This window comes from Macrobrachium rosenbergii, unplaced genomic scaffold, assembly GCF_040412425.1.
Source record: "Macrobrachium rosenbergii isolate ZJJX-2024 unplaced genomic scaffold, ASM4041242v1 13875, whole genome shotgun sequence".
NCBI lineage: Eukaryota > Metazoa > Arthropoda > Malacostraca > Decapoda > Palaemonidae > Macrobrachium > Macrobrachium rosenbergii.
The window spans coordinates 2,232,581-2,257,832 of NW_027100719.1; the positions used below are offsets into that span (position 1 = coordinate 2,232,581).

Sequence of the window (25,252 nt, forward strand, 5' to 3'; positions counted from 1 at the left end):
GAGAGTGCTCTGAGAATTCAGACAAATGGTTTCCTTCAAAAAATTATTTGGATTAGAGATGTGTTTATAAACAATCATCCACCTTCTTTCCCAATTAGGGCTAGAAGATTGTTAAGTCACTAAATATGTATATACAATTTACCTGTAATATTAGAGTACCTCCTCCTTGGACAATGAATAAAACGAGAATTTGTACCTTGAAATATTTATCAAAAAATAATTCATATACTCCAGAATACAAAGACAACATGCAGTAGAGCATATAATCCAAAGGTCCCATTCACATAATATACTGACGGATCTAAATCACAATGCAATTAGGATTATGCTGAGGTATCCCAAAACAAACGTATCAGTTCTCCTTCCCAGACAAAGCCTCTGTATTACAGCTGAGTTATGTGCAATAGTATCAGCCATAAAAATAATTAGTAAAAGTCTCATATAATAATTTTGTAATTTATAAGCGACTCCAGAAGACTGCTATAGAAGCTATTCAAAGCTATAACCCAAAAAAATAGCTATTGTACAACATATAAAGTTCTCAATCCATAAATTGTATAATAAGGAAAAAATATTGGAAATATGTTGGATCCCTGCCCATGTAGGATTATAAGGGAAATGAAGAAGGCTGATAAAGCAGCTAAGAAGCGGTCCACATGGCAAGAACAAATGTAGACATCCTATCGGTATTATACAAAATATATAAGAAACGTCATTGTAAAAAATGGCAAAATATATGGAACGAAGAACCTGAAAATAATAAATTAAAACAGATAAAATCAGTGTTGTAAAAATGGAGTTCGTCATATCAAAGAGAGAGACAAGCACAAGTGATTCTGACACGTCTTCCGAATGAGCCTACTCGTTTGACACATGGTTTTAATAGATCATGTGGCCCTCCCAAATATGAATTGCAATGTGCTGATAACAGTTAAGCATATACTGTGTGAATGTCAAAATATAACGTGCAGCGATTATCAAATGTTGGAAATAGACCGATAGAAGAAATTTTGTCAGAATCTTCAACGTTCTCAATAGCACCCATTTTAATGTTCATGAAGCTGCAAATTAATTGGAAAATATAAGAAAAAACAATCAATCAGTATAATGAATTTTAAAACAAAGTAAATTTTATGATTTTACTTAATTTATTTTAAATTTTAATATACCTTTTAGTGAGTATGTATGGAAGCATGAGTTAAATGTATTTATTATTGTGAGTGTGTTCCAGTATGAAAGAGTATGCCTTTTACAGCTTTTAATTTCATTTTCATTTTAGTTTATCATCATTGACAAGTGACCCTGTGGAATTTGGTGCTAGGCTTCTAGCCTAGACTTGTCATTCCATCCTAATCCTTCCCGGGCCAGCCCTATGAGCTGATGGTCAGCTCAGTGGTCTGATTAAACTATTTTAATAATAATAATAATAATCACTAAGCATCTGTGTATTCCAACATACTCACTACACTTGGTGAGGTCAGTAGATGTATTTTATATCACTTTACACCTTGAGACATAAGGTGTGATATTTCCAACATGATTTTTCCATCTTAGAATTTAATTATACAGTGAACAACACAGGGATGCAGTGAAACACGTGTAATGTTATTACACAACAACACAGAGAGTTTCAGGGTGAGAAGGTGGGACTGGGCCGCGTCTGGAAACTTCAACTTGGACCTACACACTTCACGTAGGGGTCAGGAGATCCAGTCTCTCTCTCTCTCTCTCTCTCTCTCTCTCTCTCTCTCTCTCTCTCTCTCTCTCTCTAATGCAAAATATTTCATCACTCCTTATTTAATTTTATCCAATCCTGTTCCTAATATATTAATAAAACTAAACTTTTATCAAACACGTATATACAGTAAACCCCATATTCTATTGGGGATGCTGATCACCTACGAATGGCTAAAATCTGCAGATACTTGAAACCCCTCTAAAAACACTTGCACCATAGAACTGCCTGTTTTGATAGTTTAAACACACAAACAACCTCTAAAAATGTTTACACCTGAGTATTTGAATGGTTTTTATCACAAAAAGTGAATTTAGTCTATGAAAATGATATGAAAATACTGTAATTAGTAATTAATGAATTTTCTCAGTGAAAAATACAGATGGGCAAAATTTCCGCAGATGTGTATAAACGTTCACAGAGAAATCCACGAATCCTTGAGACCGTGAATACAGGGTGTTTTATTGTTTGTATAATATAAATGTATTTATACAGTGTTCCAAGTATCTGGTTATTACACAACTAATCACAGAATTCAAAATGCTCTCCTTAATGAATGCACATGAACTCTCATAACAATTAAAATTCTGACGAGTACTCTAAGGAACAGTGATCCCATAAAAGCTTATTAATCACATGAAAAATCAGGCTGTTTATAGAAAACAATTAAAACCAAGAGAAATATACTAAAGTAAAAGGCATCCTCCATCAAATAACTTCAACTGTTTCCCTGGTCTTAGTTATAGCCAAAACTAAAAGACAAAACATGTTTATCCACTTTTGCCTTATGCAAATTTAATCCTATTCATTGGTGGTCAGTAAATGAAACAGTTTAAAAATTTTAGATATAAATTGTTTTTAGATTCAAAATTTATGTTGAATTCCTCATCTTAAACAAATTTAGTATGAAAACAACACAAAATTTAATTAATTCTTGAGATAAATTACAGAGGTTAATTTATCAAGAAATTAAATGAATCAAGCAAAATTTAAACTATCAAAAATTATATGATTATATAAAGAAAATCTTAAATGAATTAGATCAATCAAGTATGCAATGTTAAATTATTAAGATAGGTAAATTGCTAAATGATAAATATTAAATCATAACATATAAAATTTGAAAAATTAAGATTGCAAACACAAGAACACACAAAATACACAAGATTTACCAAAACAATTTCACTAAGGCAAAAACCCTTAACACTTTCCCTCTTGCCTCAGCTGAGACGAGAGTGGCACCTCAAAGGTACTAGGAAGTCGACTAGTTTGATAAGATTCTCCGTATTCGCATCAATAAAAGAAAATGGTTTTATCTTTGTATCCAGTTGTTGACACTCTCTTAATACTTTACACGCAGTTACACTTAGAAACGCTTGGAATATCCCAAAATATTCGGAAAATATATCTTAGGATGGATTTTTTCCTAGCAGTTTGCTTCATAAAGCACTAATATTCTGTTTCCATAACATCCATTAATCTGGGATTATCATTTTTTCATGAATGGACAGTATTGTAATCATCTTATTGAATTTGAAGCCAATTTTTAAAATAATACCAGTCACAGTAGTAATAAATCAGCTGCGTTCACATACTTGCAGGAATGAGCCGCTGTGTACCAGGCAACTTAACAAGGAAAATGCCATTGTAAAATTACTGATTAACTGTTTTCTTCTTTCCCAGAAAATAGTCCTCACTTGGGAGTTCACTAACACACTAATTTTATTTATATCAAAAGCAAAATATGAAAAGAACAAAAATATTGACAAAACCAGAAAATAAAAACTTGGTTTTTTCTAACTTACTGTATGTAGGCATCATACGATCCGTGTTTACAACCTAGTGTCTAATCCCCATGCTAACCCTGACCAACTCGGTAGGGAAGCATTGTGTATAGAGAGAGAGAGAGAGAGAGAGAGAGAGAGATTGACAGGGGATGCACTATCCAGACCGTGAGGGAATGAAACTACCGTATGTTAATGTAATTTCACACACACACACACACACACACACGTGTGTGTGTTTGTGTGCATAAATCCACGCACTTTATACCTATAGAAAAAGCTCTCATATTTCACGGGAAATCAATTACCATTCCATCGGATAAAAGAATATAATCATGTGTACTTTACTTTCTCTAATCGCTACTTGTAATCCTTTTTTAGAAAGGACAAACCTATCGTCTAACTGATATGAATGCGTGAAAATGTGCACAGGTAACCCAATATATTTCAGTAATTTTGCAATGATGTTATCAGTACAAATTAATTTTTCTGTGTGTAAGCAATTGTTTGAAGTGACATATCAGTGAATATATATTGATCCATATTCTTGGTGATATTTGCTTTTATATTAGTCATACTTCCATAGTTGAGCAATATTATATTGATCCTTACTTCATAGTTTGGAGCAATATTATATTAGTCATACTTCATAGTTAGACAATACATTCTTTATGAGCTTATGATTCATTATATTGATATTAAATAAATTTGAATTGTTCAAGTATATTTTTCTTTTATTTTCATAGAATTCATATCAGATATCATTGGCATTAGTTATTTTATATTTTCATAACCTGATATTTGAAAAAATAACCTCCGTCACTTCCGTGGCGTTGATATGTTAGTCATTTGAGAAGAATGCCATGTTACATGCAATGACTGTGTGTGTGCATACAATGACTGTGTGTGTGTGTGCGAGAGAGAGAGAGAGAGAGAGAGAGAGAGAGAGAGAGAGAGAGAGGAATGCATCACGGGAAGAACATGGGTACTATTATAGTTTTCTCTATGGCGCAGCCACTGCCAAACTCACTGAATATATAGGAAATGTACAATCTTGTATGCTGTACAAAAGTACTGCACATATTTTATATAGGTTTAGGTTGAAAGATAAAGAAAACCATTTTTTTCCCTTAGCTTCTTTATCCATTTAGAAAACAAAGTGTTGAATTGTTTTATACTTTCAACCTAGGCAGTATAGTGTAATTTCCACAATGTTTTTAGGGCAGCAAGGTGAACGTGGACAATTGGTAGGTGGCAAACCCATGGTCTTTCTTAGACCAGGGGCAAACCTATTTACATGGCATATGCGGGAGTGTCATTGTTCAATTTCCTGGCCTCCACATACACCAGGTATGGTAGGCGTGACCACAAAAGCCATTTGCTTGAGATTAGTGCCAGAGATTATCCCGAACCCTTCTCTCAGATTCCTGTTTGTACTTTGATCCCTCACGGGGGATTCCAGAAGTCCCTCATTGGCAGTCAGAAGTCAGGAGGAAAGTGGAAATATTGAGATTCCAGAATCCCCGATCATAAATCTGACTGGGAATAGGAATGTGTCAGAACTCTGGATAATCCGCTGTTCCTTTCTGAAGTGTTCCAGTGGTCAAAGCCCGCAAGGATTGATGCAGGTGGGCAATGGCGAATGAAAAATAAGAGGGCCATTTTCTTTCAAACAACACCTGCATCTCAGACACAACCCAGAAGTCTGTCATGTAGATAATCAAGCAGTCAAGATTACAAAATATCGTTATTAAGAATATCATTTTCTTCGTGTAATCACCGGTTTATTGGCCATTCCAATCTTTATACACACATAGCGCACATATATATACAGTGTATATATATATATATATATATATATATATATATATATATATATATATATATATATATATATATATATATATATATATATATTAACACCAACTTTGTAAAGACATACTTGTTAGAGTTTATAACCACTTATGGCTTAGAAATTTATTTCCTGATGAATGGCGTAAAGCTATAATTATTCCAATCCCCAAACCTGGAAAAGATCCCAGTAATGTAAGCAATTACAGACCAATTTCTTTAACAAGTTGTATGTGCAAATTACTAGAGAAAATGGTAAATGCTCGACTAACATAGCTTTTATCACGAGAAAATAAAATTTCAACTCCCCACTCAGTTTGGGTCTGATGTAACAGATCACCATTAGATTCTCTCTGTAACCCAGAAGACCATATACGCCGAGGTTTTGAGCGAAAACAAATTACTGTAGCTGTCTTTTTGACATTGAAAAAGCATATGACACTACATGGAGGTATGGTATATTAAAACTTTACAAACAACAACATCTGTGGACATTTACTAAGTTTATACAAAACTTTTGACAAATCGCAGTTTCAGAGTGAGAATTGATGATGTTCTGTCCTAGAACATTTCCTCTAGAAAATGGTGTTCCACAGGAAGCGTCCTTAGTGGCACACTGTTACGTTAGCAAATTAATGATATCAGTAAAAATCCTACCTACTGGTATTAAAGTAACTTGTATATGGATGATTTTGCCATATATTATTCAGCATCTCGAATAAAACATGCAGAACAATCATTAATAAAAACATAAATAAAAGGCGATGAATGGAAACTTTATCTGTAGGCTTTAAATTTTCCATAGATAAAACCAAAGCAATCATGTTTTATAAAAACAAAAAATGGAAAAAAGGAGAAGAAATAGACTTAAAAATCAGAAACCATAGTATACCAATTGGCCAAACAGCAAAATTTTTAGGATTAGTATTTGATACTCATGAACTGGAAAGCCCACATAACATACATGAAATCAAAGTACCAAGAGGCATTAAACCTAATTAAAACTGTCTCAGACACTACTTGAGGAGCCGATAGACGCTACCCTTACTTTTATTGCATAAAAGCAACAGTGTTGTCTCGTTGATTATGAAAGTATGAAATATATGGCTCGGCATCAGTGCCAACGCGCTGAAACGGTAGACTCAATTCATAATGAGGTCTTAGAATATGTTCAGGAGCTTTTCGATCATCACCAACATCTTCTTTAAGTTGAATGTGGTGAACTACCTCTGTCTCTCCATAGAGAGCTAGTAACGATAGAAGAGTGCTCGCGAGAATTCAGACGATGATTCTCAACCAAAATTATTTGGATTAAGAGATGTGTTTATAAACAATCATCCACCTTCTTACAATTAGGGCTAGAAGATTATTAGAGTCACTAAATATGTATATACAATTGCCTGTAATGTTAAAATTGCCTCCTCCTTGGACAATGAATAAAATGAAATTTGTACACACTTGAAATATTTATCAAAATCATTCATATACTCAGAATACCAAAGAGCCAACGTGGTAGAGCATATAATCCGAAAAGGTCCACATTACGCAATATACACAGACGGATCTAAATCACAATACGGAGTGTGATATGCTGCAGTATCCCAAAACAAAACGTATCAGTTCTCTTGCAGACAAAGCCTCTGTATTTACAGCTGAAGCTATACTTAATAGTATCAGCCATAAAAATAATTAGAAGTCATATAATAATTTTGTAATTTATAGCGACTCCAGAAGTGCTATAGAAGCTATTCAAACTAAATCCCAAGTAATAATGTACAACATATAAGTTCTATATAAATTGTATAATAAGGGAAAAATATTGATATATTTGGATCTGCCCATATGGATTAAGGGAAATGAAGAGGCTGATAAAGCAACTAAAGAAGCGGTCCATGACAAAGAACAAATGCATAGCGACATCCCTATCAGTGACTATACAAAATATATAGAAACAGTCATTGTAAAAAAATGGCAAAATATATGGAGCGAAGAACCTGAAAATAATAAATTCTAAAAACAGATAAAATCCAGTGTTGTAAAATGGAGTTCGTCATATCAAAGAGAGAGACAAGCATGAGTGGATTCTGACACGTCTTCGAATAGGCCATACTCGTTTGACACATGGACACCTAATGAACGTTACATGTAGCCCTCTTCCCAAATACCCCAGATTGCAATATGCTGATAACAGTTAAGCATATACTGTGTGAATGTCCAAAATATAACCTGCAGCGATTATCAGAATTGGAAATAGACCAATAGAGAAGAAATTTTGTCAGAATCTTCAGCATTCTCAATAACACCCATTTTAATGTTCATGAGAAGCTACCAAATTAATTGGAAAAATATAAAGAAAAAACAATCAATCAGTATAATGAATTTTAAAACAAGCAAATTTTATGATTTTACTTAATTTATTTTAAATTTTAATATACCTTTTTAGTAGTATGTGTGAAGCATGAGTTTAAATGTATTTATTGTGTAGTGTGTTCAGTATGAAAGCGTATGCCTTTTACAGCTTTTAATTTCATTTTCATTTCCGTTTATCATCATTGACTCAGTGACCTATTAGGCCTAGTGCTGGGCTTCTAGCCTAGACTTGTCATTCCATCCCTAATCCTTCGGGCCCAGCCCTGAAGGCTGATGTGGTGATCTGGTTAAACTATTTTAATTATAATAATAGCGGTCCAGACAGGTCGTGCAGGTCAACTCCCGACAACACGGCGGCGGATGGCTGTCAACAAGCAGGTGGACAACCCACTCCCGGAGTGCAAGCTGTATGCGAAACGTCGAGGCAACTCCTTATCTGGGCCAAGAAGACGAGATGTAGCCATTGTTTGACACGTTTCATTCGGGGAAAGGTCGAGAGCAGACAGTCTCAGCAGGAAAGGAGTCAAGTCCTGCAGAATGGACTCTTCACCAAGATGTCTGCAGAGAATTGTGGCAGATTTGGGGACGTCCATGCATAGACCTCTTAAGCCCGCGGCGCAAATGAAGAAGGATGGAGATGTACTGCTCTCCTATTGCCCAGATCCGGGCAACGCACATAGATGCGTTCCTTTTAAATTAGTCCAACTGGGCGTTTACGCTTTTCCCGTTCAAGATCATATCAAGTCATTCAAGTTCGTGTCCACGAGGCACCAGGATGACTCTAGTAGACCTTTGGCCGAAGAGAATGGTTCACAGAGGTGCAGGGAATGGATGATGGACACGCCCGAGAATCTGCCTCTAAGACCAGATCTACTCAAACAGCCCACTTGAAAATTATCACAAAACCTCCAAGGTCTACAGCTAACTGCCTTCCAGACTATCGAGAAAAACTACTTGAGAGCTAGAAGGCTTTCGGAAGGAGGCCAGCTGACGATCACCAAGAGCAAGGAGGTCATCTACCATCAGGGTATGCAATCCAAGTGGGATATTTTAGAAGAGGTTGGTGTAGGACAACTCCGTTTCCTCTTCAGTACCTCTGTGACCCAGATAGCAGATTTTCTTCTTTACCTTAAGGAGACGTAACTTTTCAGCCTCGACTATTAAAGGGATACAGGGCATGTTGGCAGCTGTCTTCAGACACAGAAACTTGGATTTGTCTGCCAATAAAGGATCTCCAAGATCTTCTCAGATCATTAAAGTTCTCTTAAGGAGAAAAGTCAAATTCACCAGCGTGGAACCTAGACGTGGTCTAAAGTTCCTCATATGCTCCGATAGGTTCAGTGCACAGAAGATTTCATTTAAAGATCTCGCAATGAAGACTCTATTTTTGTTTGTGACCAATGAAATTGATGAAGTACATACCTTCAATAAAACCGTCCGGTTTAGGAGCAGCAAAGCTATCTGCTCTCTACAACTGGATTTTGGCTAGAATAGACAATCATTACAACATGGCCCAAGGCTTTCCAGTTACCAGATCTGACGAGATCGCAGGTGAGAGTTAGAAGAATCCTCTGTCAGTAGAGCTCTGAGGCGTGCTACCCAGGACTGAAAGTTTGAGTGAAGTGGAAGTAACACGGTGTTCAGTTATGGTATCTCATACCAATGTCAAGAGTCGTTATCCTTTTTCATAAGATGATTGATAAAGGAAAGTGCATTCAGAATGCAGTGAAGCGGACCTTAAGCTACAGGGATTACAAACCCATGAGGTCAGAGCGGTTGCAACCTCTGGCCTTTAGACAGAGATGATTTCTAGTATCGCGGACTCTACCTTCTGGAGAAGCAGAGTCGGTGTTTTTCTTTTCATGACTTAAATTACAAACAACTTTGCATGACAACTGCTATACACTTTGACCATTGCAGCTAATGGTAGTGGGAGAAGGACTACACGTCCTGCATTAGGTGCGTAGTTCTTTATGGAATGATTGTAATGTTATGGTTGTTTGTGAGTTGGGCATGAAATATTCGCCAATCATTGATTTAGTCAGGTAATCAGTTTGTTCTATGGTGCCCGAACAAAGGCATTACTCAGGTTGTCTGTCACATGAACGTTTGTAGTACACTGGTTGGCATCACCAGAGGTCTTAGCCCCTGGTGGATCTTGGACCTCTTAAGAAATGAACATAATGAGGGATTCGTGAAATTAAACTACTTAACTTGGTGAAACAGTTGGTTTGTGCTTATACTGTAGAAATTTAAAGTGTTTGGCTGTCTCTGACCCTCCACCTAGGTGTCAAATATCAACATATATATAACTACCAGGTAGTCAGATGTTTAAAAATATTTTCATATCAAATAAAATTTTTGAACATGCCTAGTAGTTATATATGATAAATTCCCACCCTCCTCCCCTCTAGAGACAAGGGGCATGGAAGATCTAGAACAGTTGGAATGGTTCAAGGTACCTGGGTAGAGGCGCAATGATGTTACACCTGACTACCCATCGGCGATTGCCACGAGTTTTGGTACGTATCAGGGACTTAAGCTATATATACTAACTACTACCAGGTAAGTATGTTCAAAATTTATTTTATGAAAATATAATTTTCATATAATGTATGGTAACTTCAATGTATCGGTAGTAATTTCAGTTTAGCTATCAAAGAAGAATATCTAAATGCGATTATATGACAACTATATCCATAAATTGCATGAAATCTGTTGGGTGAAGGTGTACCCACTTGTTGATCAACGGCTCAGCTCTCGACAAAGCAAGACGTCACGCTGCCCAACCTCGCTGTCTTTTGACACATGCTGTTTCAGCACTTATATTGTGCAGTCAATTTTTGTATTTCTCTTGGCTTTTGCAATACTTCTTTGTTCGAAGAAGTCATGCCGAGACCAAGAAATTTATGCCTGGCCACAAAGGAACCTTAGGCAACTCTTTTCCACAATGTGGGATAATACTCTTTCAAGAGAGAGGAAGAGGGGACCAGGAGACTGTTATATATAAAATATAATTCAATATACATAAAATAATAATCACAGATAACACCAATATGGTATATAACATATAAATTTGTCATAAGAAACCTCAAGTGTGAGACAAGAAGCAAATAAATGGACAGACAAGCAAAACATGTCATCATAAAACATTGGGATGATATCACCAAAACTAAAGTTATTGACCTTCAAAATGGAAACTCACGTCTATCTCAATGAAACAAAGGGGAAATGAATCTAAATAAACTGTCTACAAAACACCAGTTTTTAACATTTTGTCCCAAAAATATTTTGGGATTTATTTTTTCCACGAAATCGATCCAGGACACCAAGAATTGAAAATATTTGTAAAAGAAAAAAATTGAAAAAATGCTCTATTACTTTTATTCTAAACTACAATACCTGTCTACCACTGCATGTAGAATTTCAGCTCTTAGGTTGCAATAGTTATGGCTGATTTTTTGAGAATTTATGGGGCAGGGTGCCAGCAGATGGGGGCAGAAGGAAAATATGAATACTGACCTTTTTGCTATACATAAACTAACCAATGCCTAAGAATTTCAAACTGATTATTATAAAACTGGAAGTTATTAATAAAAAATGATTTTCAAACACTCCCCTTAAAAACACCTCTTTTGCTGAGGTTGTCAAGAGGGCAAGGTTGGATCTAATCATTATATACTTTGCCTTTATTGATTTTAAAAGGAGTTTGATTCTGTGAGCCACAGCACTTCTCAGAAACCCTGAAGGTGGCAGGGTTAGATCAGCAATCTGTGCTGTAACTGAAAAACTTATATGACAGCCTAAGTACCGAAATTGCAGGGGTGTCTCACAAGAGGAGTCATGCAGGGAGATCCCCCACCCCCGCTGCTCTTCAGTTTATGCTTGGAAAAAATTCTCAATAAACTCCCAGAGGGAGTCTGCGGAGCTACGCCCTGGAAATGATAAAGTATCTGGCTTTTCATGGATGATGTCGTAGTGGCAACCACAAAGAAAGAGAAATATCTGTAGAGACTCTGCTGAGAGGCAGGAAAGTTTGGCCTAGAGCAGTCAGAAAGTGTGCCACTGCAGGGATACTAATGTGACTGCAAAAAGAAAGCCTGGTACCAAGATAATCCCCGTTCCATTTCAGCGGCTAAGAGCTCCCAACCATAGGCACAGATGGCTTTTTATAAGAAAATTAATAAATTTCTTATTGATTTCATTAAATACTGCTGATAGAAACAATGCAAATCAAACCTCATCCAACAAAATAGAGAGTCCATGGTGGTCTGAAAAACTAACAGAATTAATAGAAATAAAACTCCAAATTGGAAGATGATTAGAATAATTTTAGAATTTCATAATCAGTCAATAGAAAATTCAGTAAAATAAACAAAACGTTACCAGTATTAGAAGGAACCTTACAAAAGCTGACTATATTATTATTAGAAATTGATACATTAAAACCTCTATATAACAAAATATCTGCAAAATTTAAATGATTAATTCATGGAAGAATCTTTTTTCATGGAAAATATATATCAGATCTCTCTATTAGTACTCCCATAAAAATATAGGAAAAATTTGGGAAATAAATGGTACCCATGTTAAACCACCTTGGCATGCCAAAATAAAGATGGGAAAAGAATGCAAAGCCATGAATGTCAAAATATAACCTGCAGCGCATTAAATTTTTTGAAATAGATCAATGGAGGAAGGTTTATCAGAATCAATTACATTTTCAGTTTTAATGTTCATGAGGAGTTGTGGTTTAATTGATAAAATATAAAAAGCAAGTAACAGAAATACGAAAACCCTTAGGGGTCTAATGAATTTTAAAACAACTGAATTTTAAAATTTAATATTTTATTACACAAATTTTAATACACCTTTTAGTAGGGTATATATGGAAACTTGAGTATGTAAGTATTTATTGTGGGAGTATGTTTCAGAGTATGAGAGTGTATGCCTCTGTGCAGTTTTAATTTCATTCATTCATTCATCAGTGCTAGGCTACAGCCTGGGCTGTCATTTCATCAAATCCTTCAGCCCAGCCCTTTGAGGCTGATAGTCAGCTCAGTGTCTGGTCCAAACTGTTTTAATAATAATAATAATAATAATAATAATAGTAATAATAATAATAATAATATTTGAAATTATCTGCTGTATTTAGCACCTTTAGCAAAGACATACTTATTAGAGTGTGCAGCACTTATGGTTTCAAAATTTCTTCATGATGAATAGCGTACAACTATAATTATTCCTATCCCCAAACCTGGAAAGATCCCAGTAATGTAAATAATTGTTATACAGACAATTTCTTTAACAAGTTGTTTTTGTGCGAATTACTAGAGAAAATGGTAAATGCTCGACTAACATGCCACACTCGAGAAAACAAAATTTTGACTCCCCAGTGTTCGAGTCACAATGTTACAAATCTACTGAATTCTCTGTCTGACTTGGAGATCACATGCGAGAAAGTTTGAACGAAAACAAATTACTATAGCCGTCTTTTCTGACATCAGGCGTATGATACTGTGGAGATATGCAATAGTAAAAACGTTACATAAAAACAGCGGCCGTGGACATTTACCTAGGTTTATCAAAACTTTCTGACAAATGCTTTAGTGAGAATTGACAATGTATTATCAAGTACATTTCCATGAAATGGTGTTCACAGGAAGCATCTTTGTAGCACACTGTTTACTTTAGCCCCTCAGTAGGTTCCTTCACGTGGTGAAGTGGGGCCTGGCTTTTCTTCTTCGTTCTTCTGAAGAATAAGGCCAGACCCTGACGGATCACCTACAAACCTTTCGTTTAAATGGCGTGGATATTTTTCACTGTTACAAATTTCTTGGACCTGTTAAATGGGAAAGGTATCATAGCTGGGATTGAGTTTTATATCCGAAGCTAAATGGTGAGAACTGTGGCAGGACCATCAACTGCCCGATAATGTTAGGACCTGGTTTTCAGGCGGAACTATTCTCTGAGGACTGAACCACGGATTCAGGGAGGTCTGGATTCTGGGAATAGGACTCGACATTCTGTCGGTTTGCCCGCAATGCTGATTAGGGTGGGATGATTGTATTCTGATAATGCTCTCAGTCTATCAAGCGGGTTAGCTTACACTTGAGCCACTCTAATCATGTTGTGCCATCCCCTTTGGGGTAGGGTAGGGATGCGGACATTTGGGAATCGGTTCTCACTTGTGCCATTAGTGGAGGAATGAACTCCGCTGAAGGCTGATGATATCTTTAGATTTTGCAGGTTTACTTTTTCCAATACTTTTATCTTTATGGACGGTATAAATAAGGATATAAGGCACCTGGACCCCTGTGATGATATGTTCGGCACAGACAAAGACCTCTGCAACCTGCGATCTGGCGGAATACAACTACGAGAAGAGCAAAATAAACATTCCAGTGTAATAACACTGAAACCCTATGCTCAGTACGGAGCAAAGGGAAATTTAATGTAAATGGTGATTGTGAGGTGGACCAGGAATATATGAACAGTCATTATGACAAATATTTGACCTTTAGCCTGGAAGAGACAAATTTTGACATTTCCAATGTATACAGGGATATTTTCAAGTGTTGTGGCCGGAGCCTAAGATTAGTCCTGAAGGTAAAGGAAAGCTGACGGTTGAATCTACCTCAGCTAAAGAAAGTGAAAATCTAAAATCATTGTCTCGCCTTGGAGGAGTCAAAAGTGAAATGTGCTGTACATGCCTATTGGAACCACCCAAGGGTATGATATTTGCCCCACAGTTCATGACATATTCTGAGGAAAAGTTAGTGGAAGAATTGAAAGATCAAGGAGTAATAAAAATGAAGAAAAAGTAATTGTAGCCCTAGTCCCACTTCCCAACTTGATAATCACTTTTAATTCCACTTGATTGCCTAATATAGTGAAGGCAGCCTGGTTACGCTTCAAGGTCAAACAATACATCCCAAGGCCGAGGAGATGCTATCATTGCCAGGAATTTGGACATATGTTAGGGTCATGCAGGCAGAAACTGCAAGGCAAACCTGCCATTTGTGTCAAGTGCAGCAGAACCAGAGCATGGCATATGTAACAAGCATGCCAGGTGTGTACATTGTGGAGAGAATCACCCTTCATCTTCAATAAATTGTGATGTATACATCATGGAAAAGGAGATTCAATCATTAAGGGTAACTGAACGACTTACATTTAGAGAGGCAAGAGAGAGAGTATTAAACTTATATGTTAGACCAGGAATATCCTTTGCCAGTGTAGCCGCCAACCGGAGAAAGAATATAAATGGTACAAAGGCCAATCTAAACAAAACACCAGTGATGACTTGTAACCGAGCCTCTTCGAAGGCTGTGCCAGGGATGGCTGGCACTTCTGCCTCTTCGAAGGCTGTGCCAGGGATGGCTGGCACTTCTGCCTCTTCGGAGGCTGTGCCAGGGATGGTTGGCACTTTTGCCTCTTCGGAGGCTGTGCCAGGGATGGTTGGCACTTTTGCCTCTTCGGAGGCTGTGCCAGGGATGGCTGGCACTTCTGCCTCTTCGGAGGCTGTTAGGGATGGCTGGCACTTCTGCCTCTTCGAAGGCTGTGCCAGGGATGGCTGGCACTTCTGCCTCTCGGAGGCTGTGCCAGTGATGGTTGGCACTTTTGCCTCTTTGGAGGCTGTGCCAGTGGTTTCTGGCGTTCCTGCCTCCTTGAGGCTGCGCCAGTGATTGCCGGTGGTTCCACCTGTTCAGAGGCTGCTCCAGGCATTGCTGGTGCTTTGGCCTCTTCGGAGGCTGTGCCAGTGGTTGCTGACGCCCCCGCCTCTTTGGAGGCTGCGCCAGTCATTGCTGGTGCCCCGACTCATCGGAGGCAGTGCCGGATGTAGCTGGCACTGCTGATCTTCACACCCTCCTCAGGAGACATCAGCTTTGTCTGGTGTCCCTGAAACCGACAACCCCAAAAGGAAGGCGCTACAAACAATCGGTCTCCTAGAAAAAGGAGCAAGGTAGCAAGCTGAAAGCGCTTTAAAAGAGGCTCCAATATTACAGCCTCTAAAGGAAAATAAAATTCATTAACTTTCTCCAGTGGAACTGTCAGGGATTGAGAGCAAAGTGGGAAGAATTGAGACTGCTTATATCAAGTGTCTCCTATTTGTATAGCTCTGCAGGAGACCATGATTGGTAACAACATGTGCCCCAGCCCACGAGAGTATACATCTTATTACTCCACCTATAATTTAAATATGGGAAGTCATGGTGGTGTCGTTTTGTATGTTCGAAAATGATACCCCACAAAATCCTATTAATATCCAGTCAGCTTTGCAAGTAATAGGTGTACAGATCCATCTTCAAAGAAAATATACAGTATGCTCTATCTATCTACCACCAAATGAAGTCTTCCCAATCAATGAATTTAAATCTCTTATCCAACAGTTACCACGTCCCTTTATTATTTTGGGAGATATGAATTGCAGAAGCCCTCTTTGGGGTGATATTGTCACCAACCAAAGAGGAAGATGCCTAAGTTCCATCATAGAAGGTGAAAATGTGGGGATCTCAACTCTGGGAGTCTACACATTTTCACGTTCAAACAGGCACGCTATCGGCAATTGATCTATCTATATGTAGTGATGACTGCCTTATAGATTTTAATTGGAGAGTTATAAATGATAGATTCACCAGTGACCATTTCCCAATAGTGGTGAGTTCAGCATCAAGTCCTCCATCTTCCAGGCTACCTAGATGGAATACAAAAAAAAGCTGATTGGGCAACATTCCAGGAGCAAAGCTCAATAGATGACTCTGCTGATGACTTTCCCAGCGTAGATGATGCCCTTGAATTTTTAAGTACAATATTGTTTTCGGCTGGTCTTCAGTCCATACCCAGTACATCAGGCATATTTATCCGCCGACCGGTTCCTGGTGGACTCGTAAATGCCAGGAAACTCATAGAACTATGAGGTCTGCATACACAAGATACCGCAGACGAAAATGTGAGTATTACCGTGTAGAATTTCGAAAAGCAAGAGCTCATTTTCGTTTGGAAATCAAAAAGCACGAAAAGAATCTTGGACAATCTTTATTTCTTCAATAAATTCAAAACTCCTCTAACACTAGTTTGGAAGAGAGTTAGAAAAATAGCAGGCAAGTTTACTCCCTGTCAACCTCCAGTTATCAAGATCAATGGTTGTGAGGTAGCAGACCCCCAGTTAGTTGCAAATGAGTTTGCTAATCATTTTGCTAATGTTGCAAAGAAAAACGATGATCGACCATACTCGGCTCAAAGGCAGCAGATGGAACAAGTTGAAATAGATTTTAATACGTTGAGACATGAGAAATACAATGATCCGTTTACGATGAGGGAATTTCTATTGGCCTAAATAAACGTAATGAATCAGCTCCTGGACTGGATGATATAATGTATTCAATGATTAAGCAAACCCTGAAAATACCAAACAATTCATATTGAGCCTTATTAACAGAATTTACAGGGAGCATATCTTCCCTAAGATCTGGATATGTTAAAATTATTGCCGTTTGCGAAACCTGGAAAAAACTCTTTTAAAGTAGAAAATTATCGTCCAATTGCACTATCATCATGTTTGTGCAAGATCATGGAAAAAATGGTAAACACACGCTTGACGTGGTACTTAGAACGGGGTAAATATCTGTCCCCAGCACAGTGTGGCTTCCGAAGCATGCACTCCACAACTGATGTTCTACTTGAATGGAGTCTTCAATATGTGAAGCTTTTGCCAACAAGCAACATCACATCACGGTCTTCTTTGATTTGGAGAAGGCTTATGATACAACATGGAGATATGGCATTTTGAGGATCCTTCATGAATGTAACCTGAGAGGCAATTTGCCCCCTCTTCATTAAGGCTTTTATTAAAAATAGGCTATTTCAGGTCCTGGTTGGAGTAACAATGTCAGAAGTATTCAGTCAAGAAGAAGGAGTACCACAAGGAAGTGTTTTAAGCGCAACATTGTTTGCCTTGGCAATCAATGGGGTTTCCAAAATAATTCCCTCAGATATAACATATACCCTTTTGTTGACGACCTTTCAATCTCTCCTTTGCAGCTTCAAGGATGGCAGTGGCTGAACGTTGCTTTCAGCTCTGCATCGACAATATAGTGAAGTGGGCTGAGGTTAATGGTTTTAAATTTTCTACTAGTAAAACGGTAACTATGCACTTTTTGTCGCATAAGAGGATTTCATCCTGATCCAGACCTATTTATTCATAGGCAAAGAATTCCATGTGTAGGTGAAACGAGGTTCCTTGGGTTGATTTTCGATAGTAAGCTGACCTGGATCCCAAATCTGAAGTATATTAAGACCAAATGCTTGAAAGTGATGAATTTGCTGAAAGTTCTGTCTCATACTGTGTGGGGTGCAGACAGAATTCAGATGTTGAGATTGTATAAAGCCCTGGTCTTTTCAAAATTAACGTATGGATGCGAAGTTTACACGTCTGCAAAGCCCAATAGCCTTAAAATCCTCAACTCGATTCATCATGGTGGGATACGGTTGTGCACAGGAGCATTTAAATCATCTCCCATTGAGAGCATGTTGGTAGATGCTGGTGAGGTGCCACTGGATCTTCATTACAAGCGTCTGCTGGTTCGGAGCTGGTATAGATTGCAGAGGCTACCTAAGTCTTTGACCAGCATATGTATGAGAAGGGAAAGGCATTGGCATTATTATGAAAATCATCCCAAGCAACTGCATCCGTTTGCTTTTAGAGTAAACTTGATTCTCAGGGAATTAAATATGCCTAGGGTGAAGATTCTACCAGTAAAGTATTCTGTTATTCCCCCCTGGAAATTTCCAGAGGTAGAATTCTGCAAGTATTTTAATTTCACCAAGTCAGAATTGTCATGTGACGCCATGCAGTCAATATTTTTAGAAGATTCGATGGAACATGGCACCTACACACCAATCTTCACGGATGGCTCAAAGTCTGATGCTGGCGTCGGCTTTGGTGTAGCCTTCCCTGATATAGGGAGGAGTGGAAGGTTATCATCCGTTGCCTCAATTTTTACTGCCGAGATAAATGCAATTTTAAAAGCTTTAAAGGAGATTTTAATTCATAATGGAAACAATTTTATATATAGTGATTCAAAAAGTGTACTTCAGGCACTGGAATCTTTTAATCCTTTAAACCCCCTGATTTTAGAAGTATTAGAATGGTTGTTTTTATTGAAAAGAAGAGAGAAAGAAGTTAAGTTCTGTTGGGTGCCTTCCCATGTTGGGGTGGATGGGAACGAAAAAGCAGACCAACTAGCGAAATCAGCGGTCAACTCTCCAGAACCCACAAGATGCCTACTACCATACGGGATGTATATCCTGTAGTAGGACAAACAATAAAAAGCATTGGCAGTCCCAGTGGGAGAATATGTTAACAAATAGAAAAATGCGTAGTATTGCATCATCTGTGTCTCCTTGGTCATATCCCCATATGCCAAGGAGACAGGAGACAATGCTGTGCAGGTTGAGGATTGGACATACAAGACTCACGCATGGGTTCTTGATGTCCCGTGGGAATCCTCCAATTTGTGAAGACTGTGCTGTACCCCTGAGTGTGGGACATTTGCTGGTTGAATGTCCCACACTTAGGAATTTGAGACAAAGGTTCCTGTCTTGGGGACGAGATGAAGTTGATAATTTTAATCTTGCTACAATCCTTGGAAAGGATTGTAACACTCAGCAATTGTATACTTTTATGTTGGAGGCGGGCCTTCTGAAGAAAATTTAGCTTGTATATAGAATATATGAAGAAATTTATTTATATACGTATCATTTAGATACTTTTATATGAAATTTATTTTAAACCTATTTCTTTTTATTCAAATATTTATATGCATACCTTTTAGATATTTTTATATGAAAATTTTTTTTTATACATAACTTTTAGATATTTTTATATGAAATTTATTTTAAAACTTAATTTTTATATTTAAATTTGTTTCGGCGTCAATAACCTAGATGTTATGACACCAGATTTAATAAACAAATCAGTCAATCAATCAGTGACTCTAGCTGAAAGAAAGTTACAATTAACGATAAATAAAATAGCAGGTTGGGCTGAGAAACAGGGTTTTAAAATCTCTGTAAGCAAGGCTACTGCGGTTCACTTCTGCCAGATCAGGGAGTACATCCTGATCCAGACCTCTTATTTGTATGGCCATAGAATCCCATGTGTAGAACAAGTGCGCTTCTTAGACCTAGTTTTGACAGCAGAATGACTTGGGTCCCCATATCAAACATATCAAAGCAAAGTGCCTAGAAGCTCTACACATCTTGAAGGTGCTGCTCACATCAGTTGAGGAGTTGGTAGAAATCTTATACTAAAGCTTCATAAAACCTTAATCTTATCAAAGCTGTCATACAGTTGTGAAGTGTATTCTTCAGCCTCTTCATCTAACTTAAAAATTTTAGATTCTGTTCATCATTCAGGTATTTGTATAGCCACAGGAGCTTTTCGTTCATCGCCAATGTCTAGTTTGCTAGATGATGCAGGAGAAATGCCCTTGAACTCTATCGCAGTCATCATTACTTTGATACTGGTTTAGAGTGCAAAGACTTCCCAAATCTCTGGCATTTGCTGTGGCAAACAGAAATATTTTTAACGGTTTTTATGAAACCCCACCAAGGTATCCTACTCCTTTAGCTATAGAATTAAAAATATTTTAGAGAACCTTTGTGTATCCCACTACTCATGTCTGGAAGTTACCTGCTGTGAAATTCTGCAGGTACTTCAATGGAGCATAGAGGGATAAATCTGATGAGGAAATGAGAGCAATATAGATACAAGACTTATATTTACTGATGGTTCCAAATCCAATGCTGGCGTTGGTTATGGCGTTTTGGTGAATCTTTTTAACAGAAGAGGTGCGCTGCCTTCAGTTGCTTCAAACTTTACAGCTGAGCTGCATGGCATCTTAGTAGCACTGGAATATATTGCAACACTCCCAGTGTCTAGCTACACAATATTTTGTGACTCTAAAAGTGCCTTACAGTCCCTGGAGTCTTCAATACTGACCATCCCTTAGTGTTGAAGATCTTGCTGTGGATCTTCTTGCACCATTATGGAGGAAGCATTGTTTCTTTTGTTGGGTTCCTGCCCATGTGAACATATCGGGGAATTGAAAAGGCAGACCAGCTAGCCAAATTAGCAGCACAAACTTTGATACCCAGAACATGCCTTGTTCCATATTGTGATGCATTCCATATTATATGGAAATCCATCCAGCAATTATAGGCACTTCAGTGGGACAGAGTAGGCCCCAATAATATGAAAGAAATCACTAGTCAGACACACCCTTGGAAATATGACCTAATACCAAGGAAGTGGGAGATAGTAATGTGTAGATTACGTATTGGCCATATACACGTTTAACTCACGGCTATGTGATGAATAGGGAGAATGAGCCCTTCTGTGACGATTGCTTGGTTCCACTGACTGTTAAGCATTTGCTGGTTGAGTGTCCCAGTCTAGTGGAACTTAGGAATCGTTTTTTATCATATAGCAGTGAAGCAGGTGGTAATTATAGCATGGCAAAACTGTTGGGAGAAAGTATGTGTATTAATAACGTTATCTCTTTTATCAAAGAAGCTGGTCTTCTCAAATATATTTGACAGCTGTGCTGTCTTAGTATATTTTTGTTCTTCTTGAGTTATACTGTTTTTATCGGGTCAAATTTATTAATAGTTCTTTTTGCAGAATTTTATATATATATATATTTATTTATTTATTTTAGTTATAGTTTTCTTTTGTTTTTTCTTTCTAGTCAAATTTATATGTAGTTCTGTTTAGCAGAATTTTATTTTAATTTTGTATAACACTATAAAAGTGAAAAGATCACATGTAGTATTCGGCGTCAGTGACCCTCATCAAATCATCTAGTCCTGTATCCGTCGCAAAGATGAGTCATCTACCCTCATCACTCTCACCGCTATCGAACTGTCAAACAACCTAAATTCATCGGGGATTTTAAAGCCGCTTCTACATTCCGTTTATTCCGACTCCAGCAGGAAACGGGTGGTAATTCAGCTATTGCATCTTCACCTAAGGATGCAAAATACAGTTGCCGCAATAGATGAAAGAGAAGTTTCCTCGGCTGAGAGTGCAGTAGCCTTCAATGCAGTTGAGGTCTCACGAATTTTTGTTTTCATGTCACATGAACTGTGATGATGCTTTCAGCAACAAAATACCTGGAACCCTTTCTTCAGTCACTACCAAGAATAACAGAATTCTCGAGGCAGTGTCATGGTTTGGAATGATCCTTCCCCTCTCGTGTCACTTGCTCCTTTCCTCTTCCCTCCGATAAAGATCCCCTAAAAACTTCCATTCAGACAAAGAGGAGCGAGAAGAAGATAAAGAGGAAATTGCTCTGCGAGATCCCCGGTATTCCCAAAAGAGAAAAGTTCTGAGCGTGCTTGGAGACAGTCCGAGGTAATGCTGACCGCTTTTCCCCTCCGCACTGGGCTGCTCTGTTCTCTGAATTTTTCCTTCTTTTAATGAAAAATATTAAAGGTGACTTTCATATATTAAATATGACTTTCTTTCAGTTTTTCCGTCTTTTAATAAAGAATATGAAAGGTGACTTTCTTTCAATTATTCTGTCTTTTAATAAATTGTATTAAAGGAGACTGATCATACAAAAAAAAAAAAAAAAAAAAATTAATCATCGGTTCGCCAAAATTACTCTCCTGTTTTAATTTCAGAACTAAGCATTAATTCAGACGACCTTTCAGTGATAAATAAACAGAATTTTCAGACGGCTGAGTTATCTTTGTCAAGAACAAAATACAAAAATTCATAGGGGCATAACAAGCAATTTAGCTGTTAGCTGCCAAAAAGCTTCACAAGTTATTGTCACAACAATTAATAGAAACTATTTGACTACAGATAAAATGCATTATATTGCTACACTGTTTGTTTAGAAACATTAGAATTAAGCCAAGTAACAACAAGGAGTTTGACAATGCCAAGTGATTATTCTATTATTGTTATAAGATACCAACACAATAGAGTTCACTGATAATGTAACGCAGCTGTCATGTAAATTCATAAATTTGATAATTGATACAATAAAAATTACTTTTCTGATAAGCTGTATCTTGAATAGATTTTCTAAAAATCATTCTCGAGTACACGATACATATATTTTTACTTCCTTGAATAGGTCGAAGACTAATTATTAGAAACCCGACAAAAATGTTCTTTTCTCTCTCTCCGACTTTTCTCCTCTCATCTTCTATTGCAAAGACTTTGACACAGCAGTGTCAGATTGTCTGCATGAAAAAAACCTCTCTCTCTCTCTCTCTCTCTCTCTCTCTCTCTCTCTCTCTCTCTCTCTCTCTCTCTGGGGATAAAATAGAAGCCACATGATAAAATGTTTGTATAAAGAACATTTATCGAAGAGGCTTCCTTGAGGATAATTTTCATCACAAACACTAAAGAACAGAAAATGCCTCTTAGCTAGAGTTTGAAGAGAGCTTGGGGTCTCTGAGTCAAGTTATGCCTAATAAGATAAGGAATGTAAAGACAGCTCAAACTAACAGGGTATAAATAGATACCAAACACGAACAAAAGAAGAAGAGTGCCAGATGATGGTTCAGCCTAAAAACCCAACTTCCTTTAATGGGCTGAGTCCTCATCAAGCCCATAAAAAAAAAAAAAAAAAAAAAAAAAAAAAAAAAAAAAAAAAAAAAAAAACTCCTGAAAAGTGAGCAGAAGATGATTGGGATTGAGTGCATTCTTTCGAAGTACACTTCTTTGGGTAAAAACATGAGCAAAGGCCATCTGGCGCTGTCCTCTTCAGTTTATAAGCAGCCACGTTCTTACAGGCATTGTAACGTTCGAGGGGGCCTGTTAAGGTCGACGTGAAAGAGCTTTTAATGGCCAGAGTTAAAAAGGAAAACAATCGAAAATCATCCTGTTTGATCAAAAGACTTGTTCACTTACTTTCAAAAAGACACAAACTCTAAAAAGAATACCTTCCCACTCATAATTTTTCCGTGTTAAGTATATAACAGAAAGAATTATAAAATTATCTAGAACTTCTTTACTAAATTCAAGAAACTGTTCTCTGAAAGAATGATTTATCTGTGGGTCGAATTTATTCGGTATTATTTCCGAGGTAGAGCGAATTGTATTTTAAACAACATGTGTATTTAATGTTGAATATATACAGTATGTATATATATGTATATATAGGGTAAAGACCCCAATTAGTACTCGGAAATCGTCACTTACGTCGAAGTGTTTAGTAAAAAAAAAAAAAAAGACAAGGCCTAGAGAATTAGTAATGATATCAGTGTGAACCCGGATAAATTCCCAATAACATATACAGAGGTATTTTGGCTGAGTGCATTATCTTGGAAAATAGGTGAATTAAATGTGGGTGCGTACGGTTAGGACAACGATTTCTTATTTTGTACTCGCTTGACCCAATTAGTACTCATTGTCTTGTACTTCTCAGATGTTTCAAGATATTGAACTGCCTGACCAGTATATCAAAATTGAAGGTCTACTGACTATTTTATGACTGGTACTTTTCAAAACAGCCATATTTTCACGGCCACAATGATGATAAAATGCAAATTTGAAGCGATAGTTCTTTATGTAACTTTATCCTTGCTTTTTTTTCATTCATAGAGGGAAATAAATGCTGAAAATTATCATAAACTAACAATATGAATCTTTTGAAAGCTTTTAGAGATAGAAAAACTAAAATTATGTCTATTGGGCCATTTAGATGACATGTTCGAGAGGATCTGTTGATAAGATAAGGGGCATAGTTTGGGTTGACCTCTCCTTAAATCCCCTTGATTGATTCCTTCGAAAATTGTAGATTCATGCTCCTTTTCTGCCGCTGCCGACATCAGTTTTGAATAATCAGGTGCTTCAGGTTAGAGGGATATATACCACACTTCCTAAATCCATCTAGGATTTTTTCTTCTGTAACATACTTTCTGTAAGCAGGTAAAAACACCTCTGCAAAGTTAGCTTGTGTCAGAATTTCCATCTCCCACTCTTTCACAGGTCTTGTCCATCCTTTTTTAGGGAGCCAAGCACGGCCACATCTAATGGCTGCAATAGATGCGTTGTGTTTAGAGGCAAACCGTACAGAATGATATTTAATCCATTAAGGTGATTTTGCTAAGTAGTAATTATTCCCTTGTTTCATCCCAATCTGTGAAAACTATCACTAGCCGTTGAATATTCTTTTTGGATCAACCAATCACTAAAATCATTACATAGGTACTTACACAGAGTTTAAAAGGTGATGAAGCCTTTTTCACTCTTCCCTACTGTGAAATCATACCCCTCTAGTAATTTTTCAGCAATCATAATGTTAATTCTCTTTCTTGGATATATTATCATTGGTGGTGGTACTGAACCATTTGCACATACATTTGCTAGTACTGTGATATTTGATTTCTCATACACTGAAACTTCCTCAAAAACGTGCTTTGATCCTTTAATTGCAAGGACTCGTCCATGTTTTGGTGAGAACGTAAAGCCAGATTCATCAATGTT

At 37.3% G+C, this 25,252-nt stretch overlaps 1 protein-coding gene across 1 annotated transcript; it reads left to right on the plus strand.

Moving 5' to 3' along the window:
* Nucleotides 1–17,901: 17,901 nt before the first annotated feature.
* LOC136837868 (uncharacterized) lies at nucleotides 17,902–24,246 on the plus strand (the record flags this gene model as incomplete). Its single annotated transcript, XM_067102754.1, has 3 exons — nucleotides 17,902–18,719; nucleotides 22,037–22,159; nucleotides 24,192–24,246. Coding segments are annotated over 3 exons (996 nt in total), but the record flags the coding sequence as incomplete, so codon positions are not given.
* Nucleotides 24,247–25,252: the final 1,006 nt, after the last annotated feature.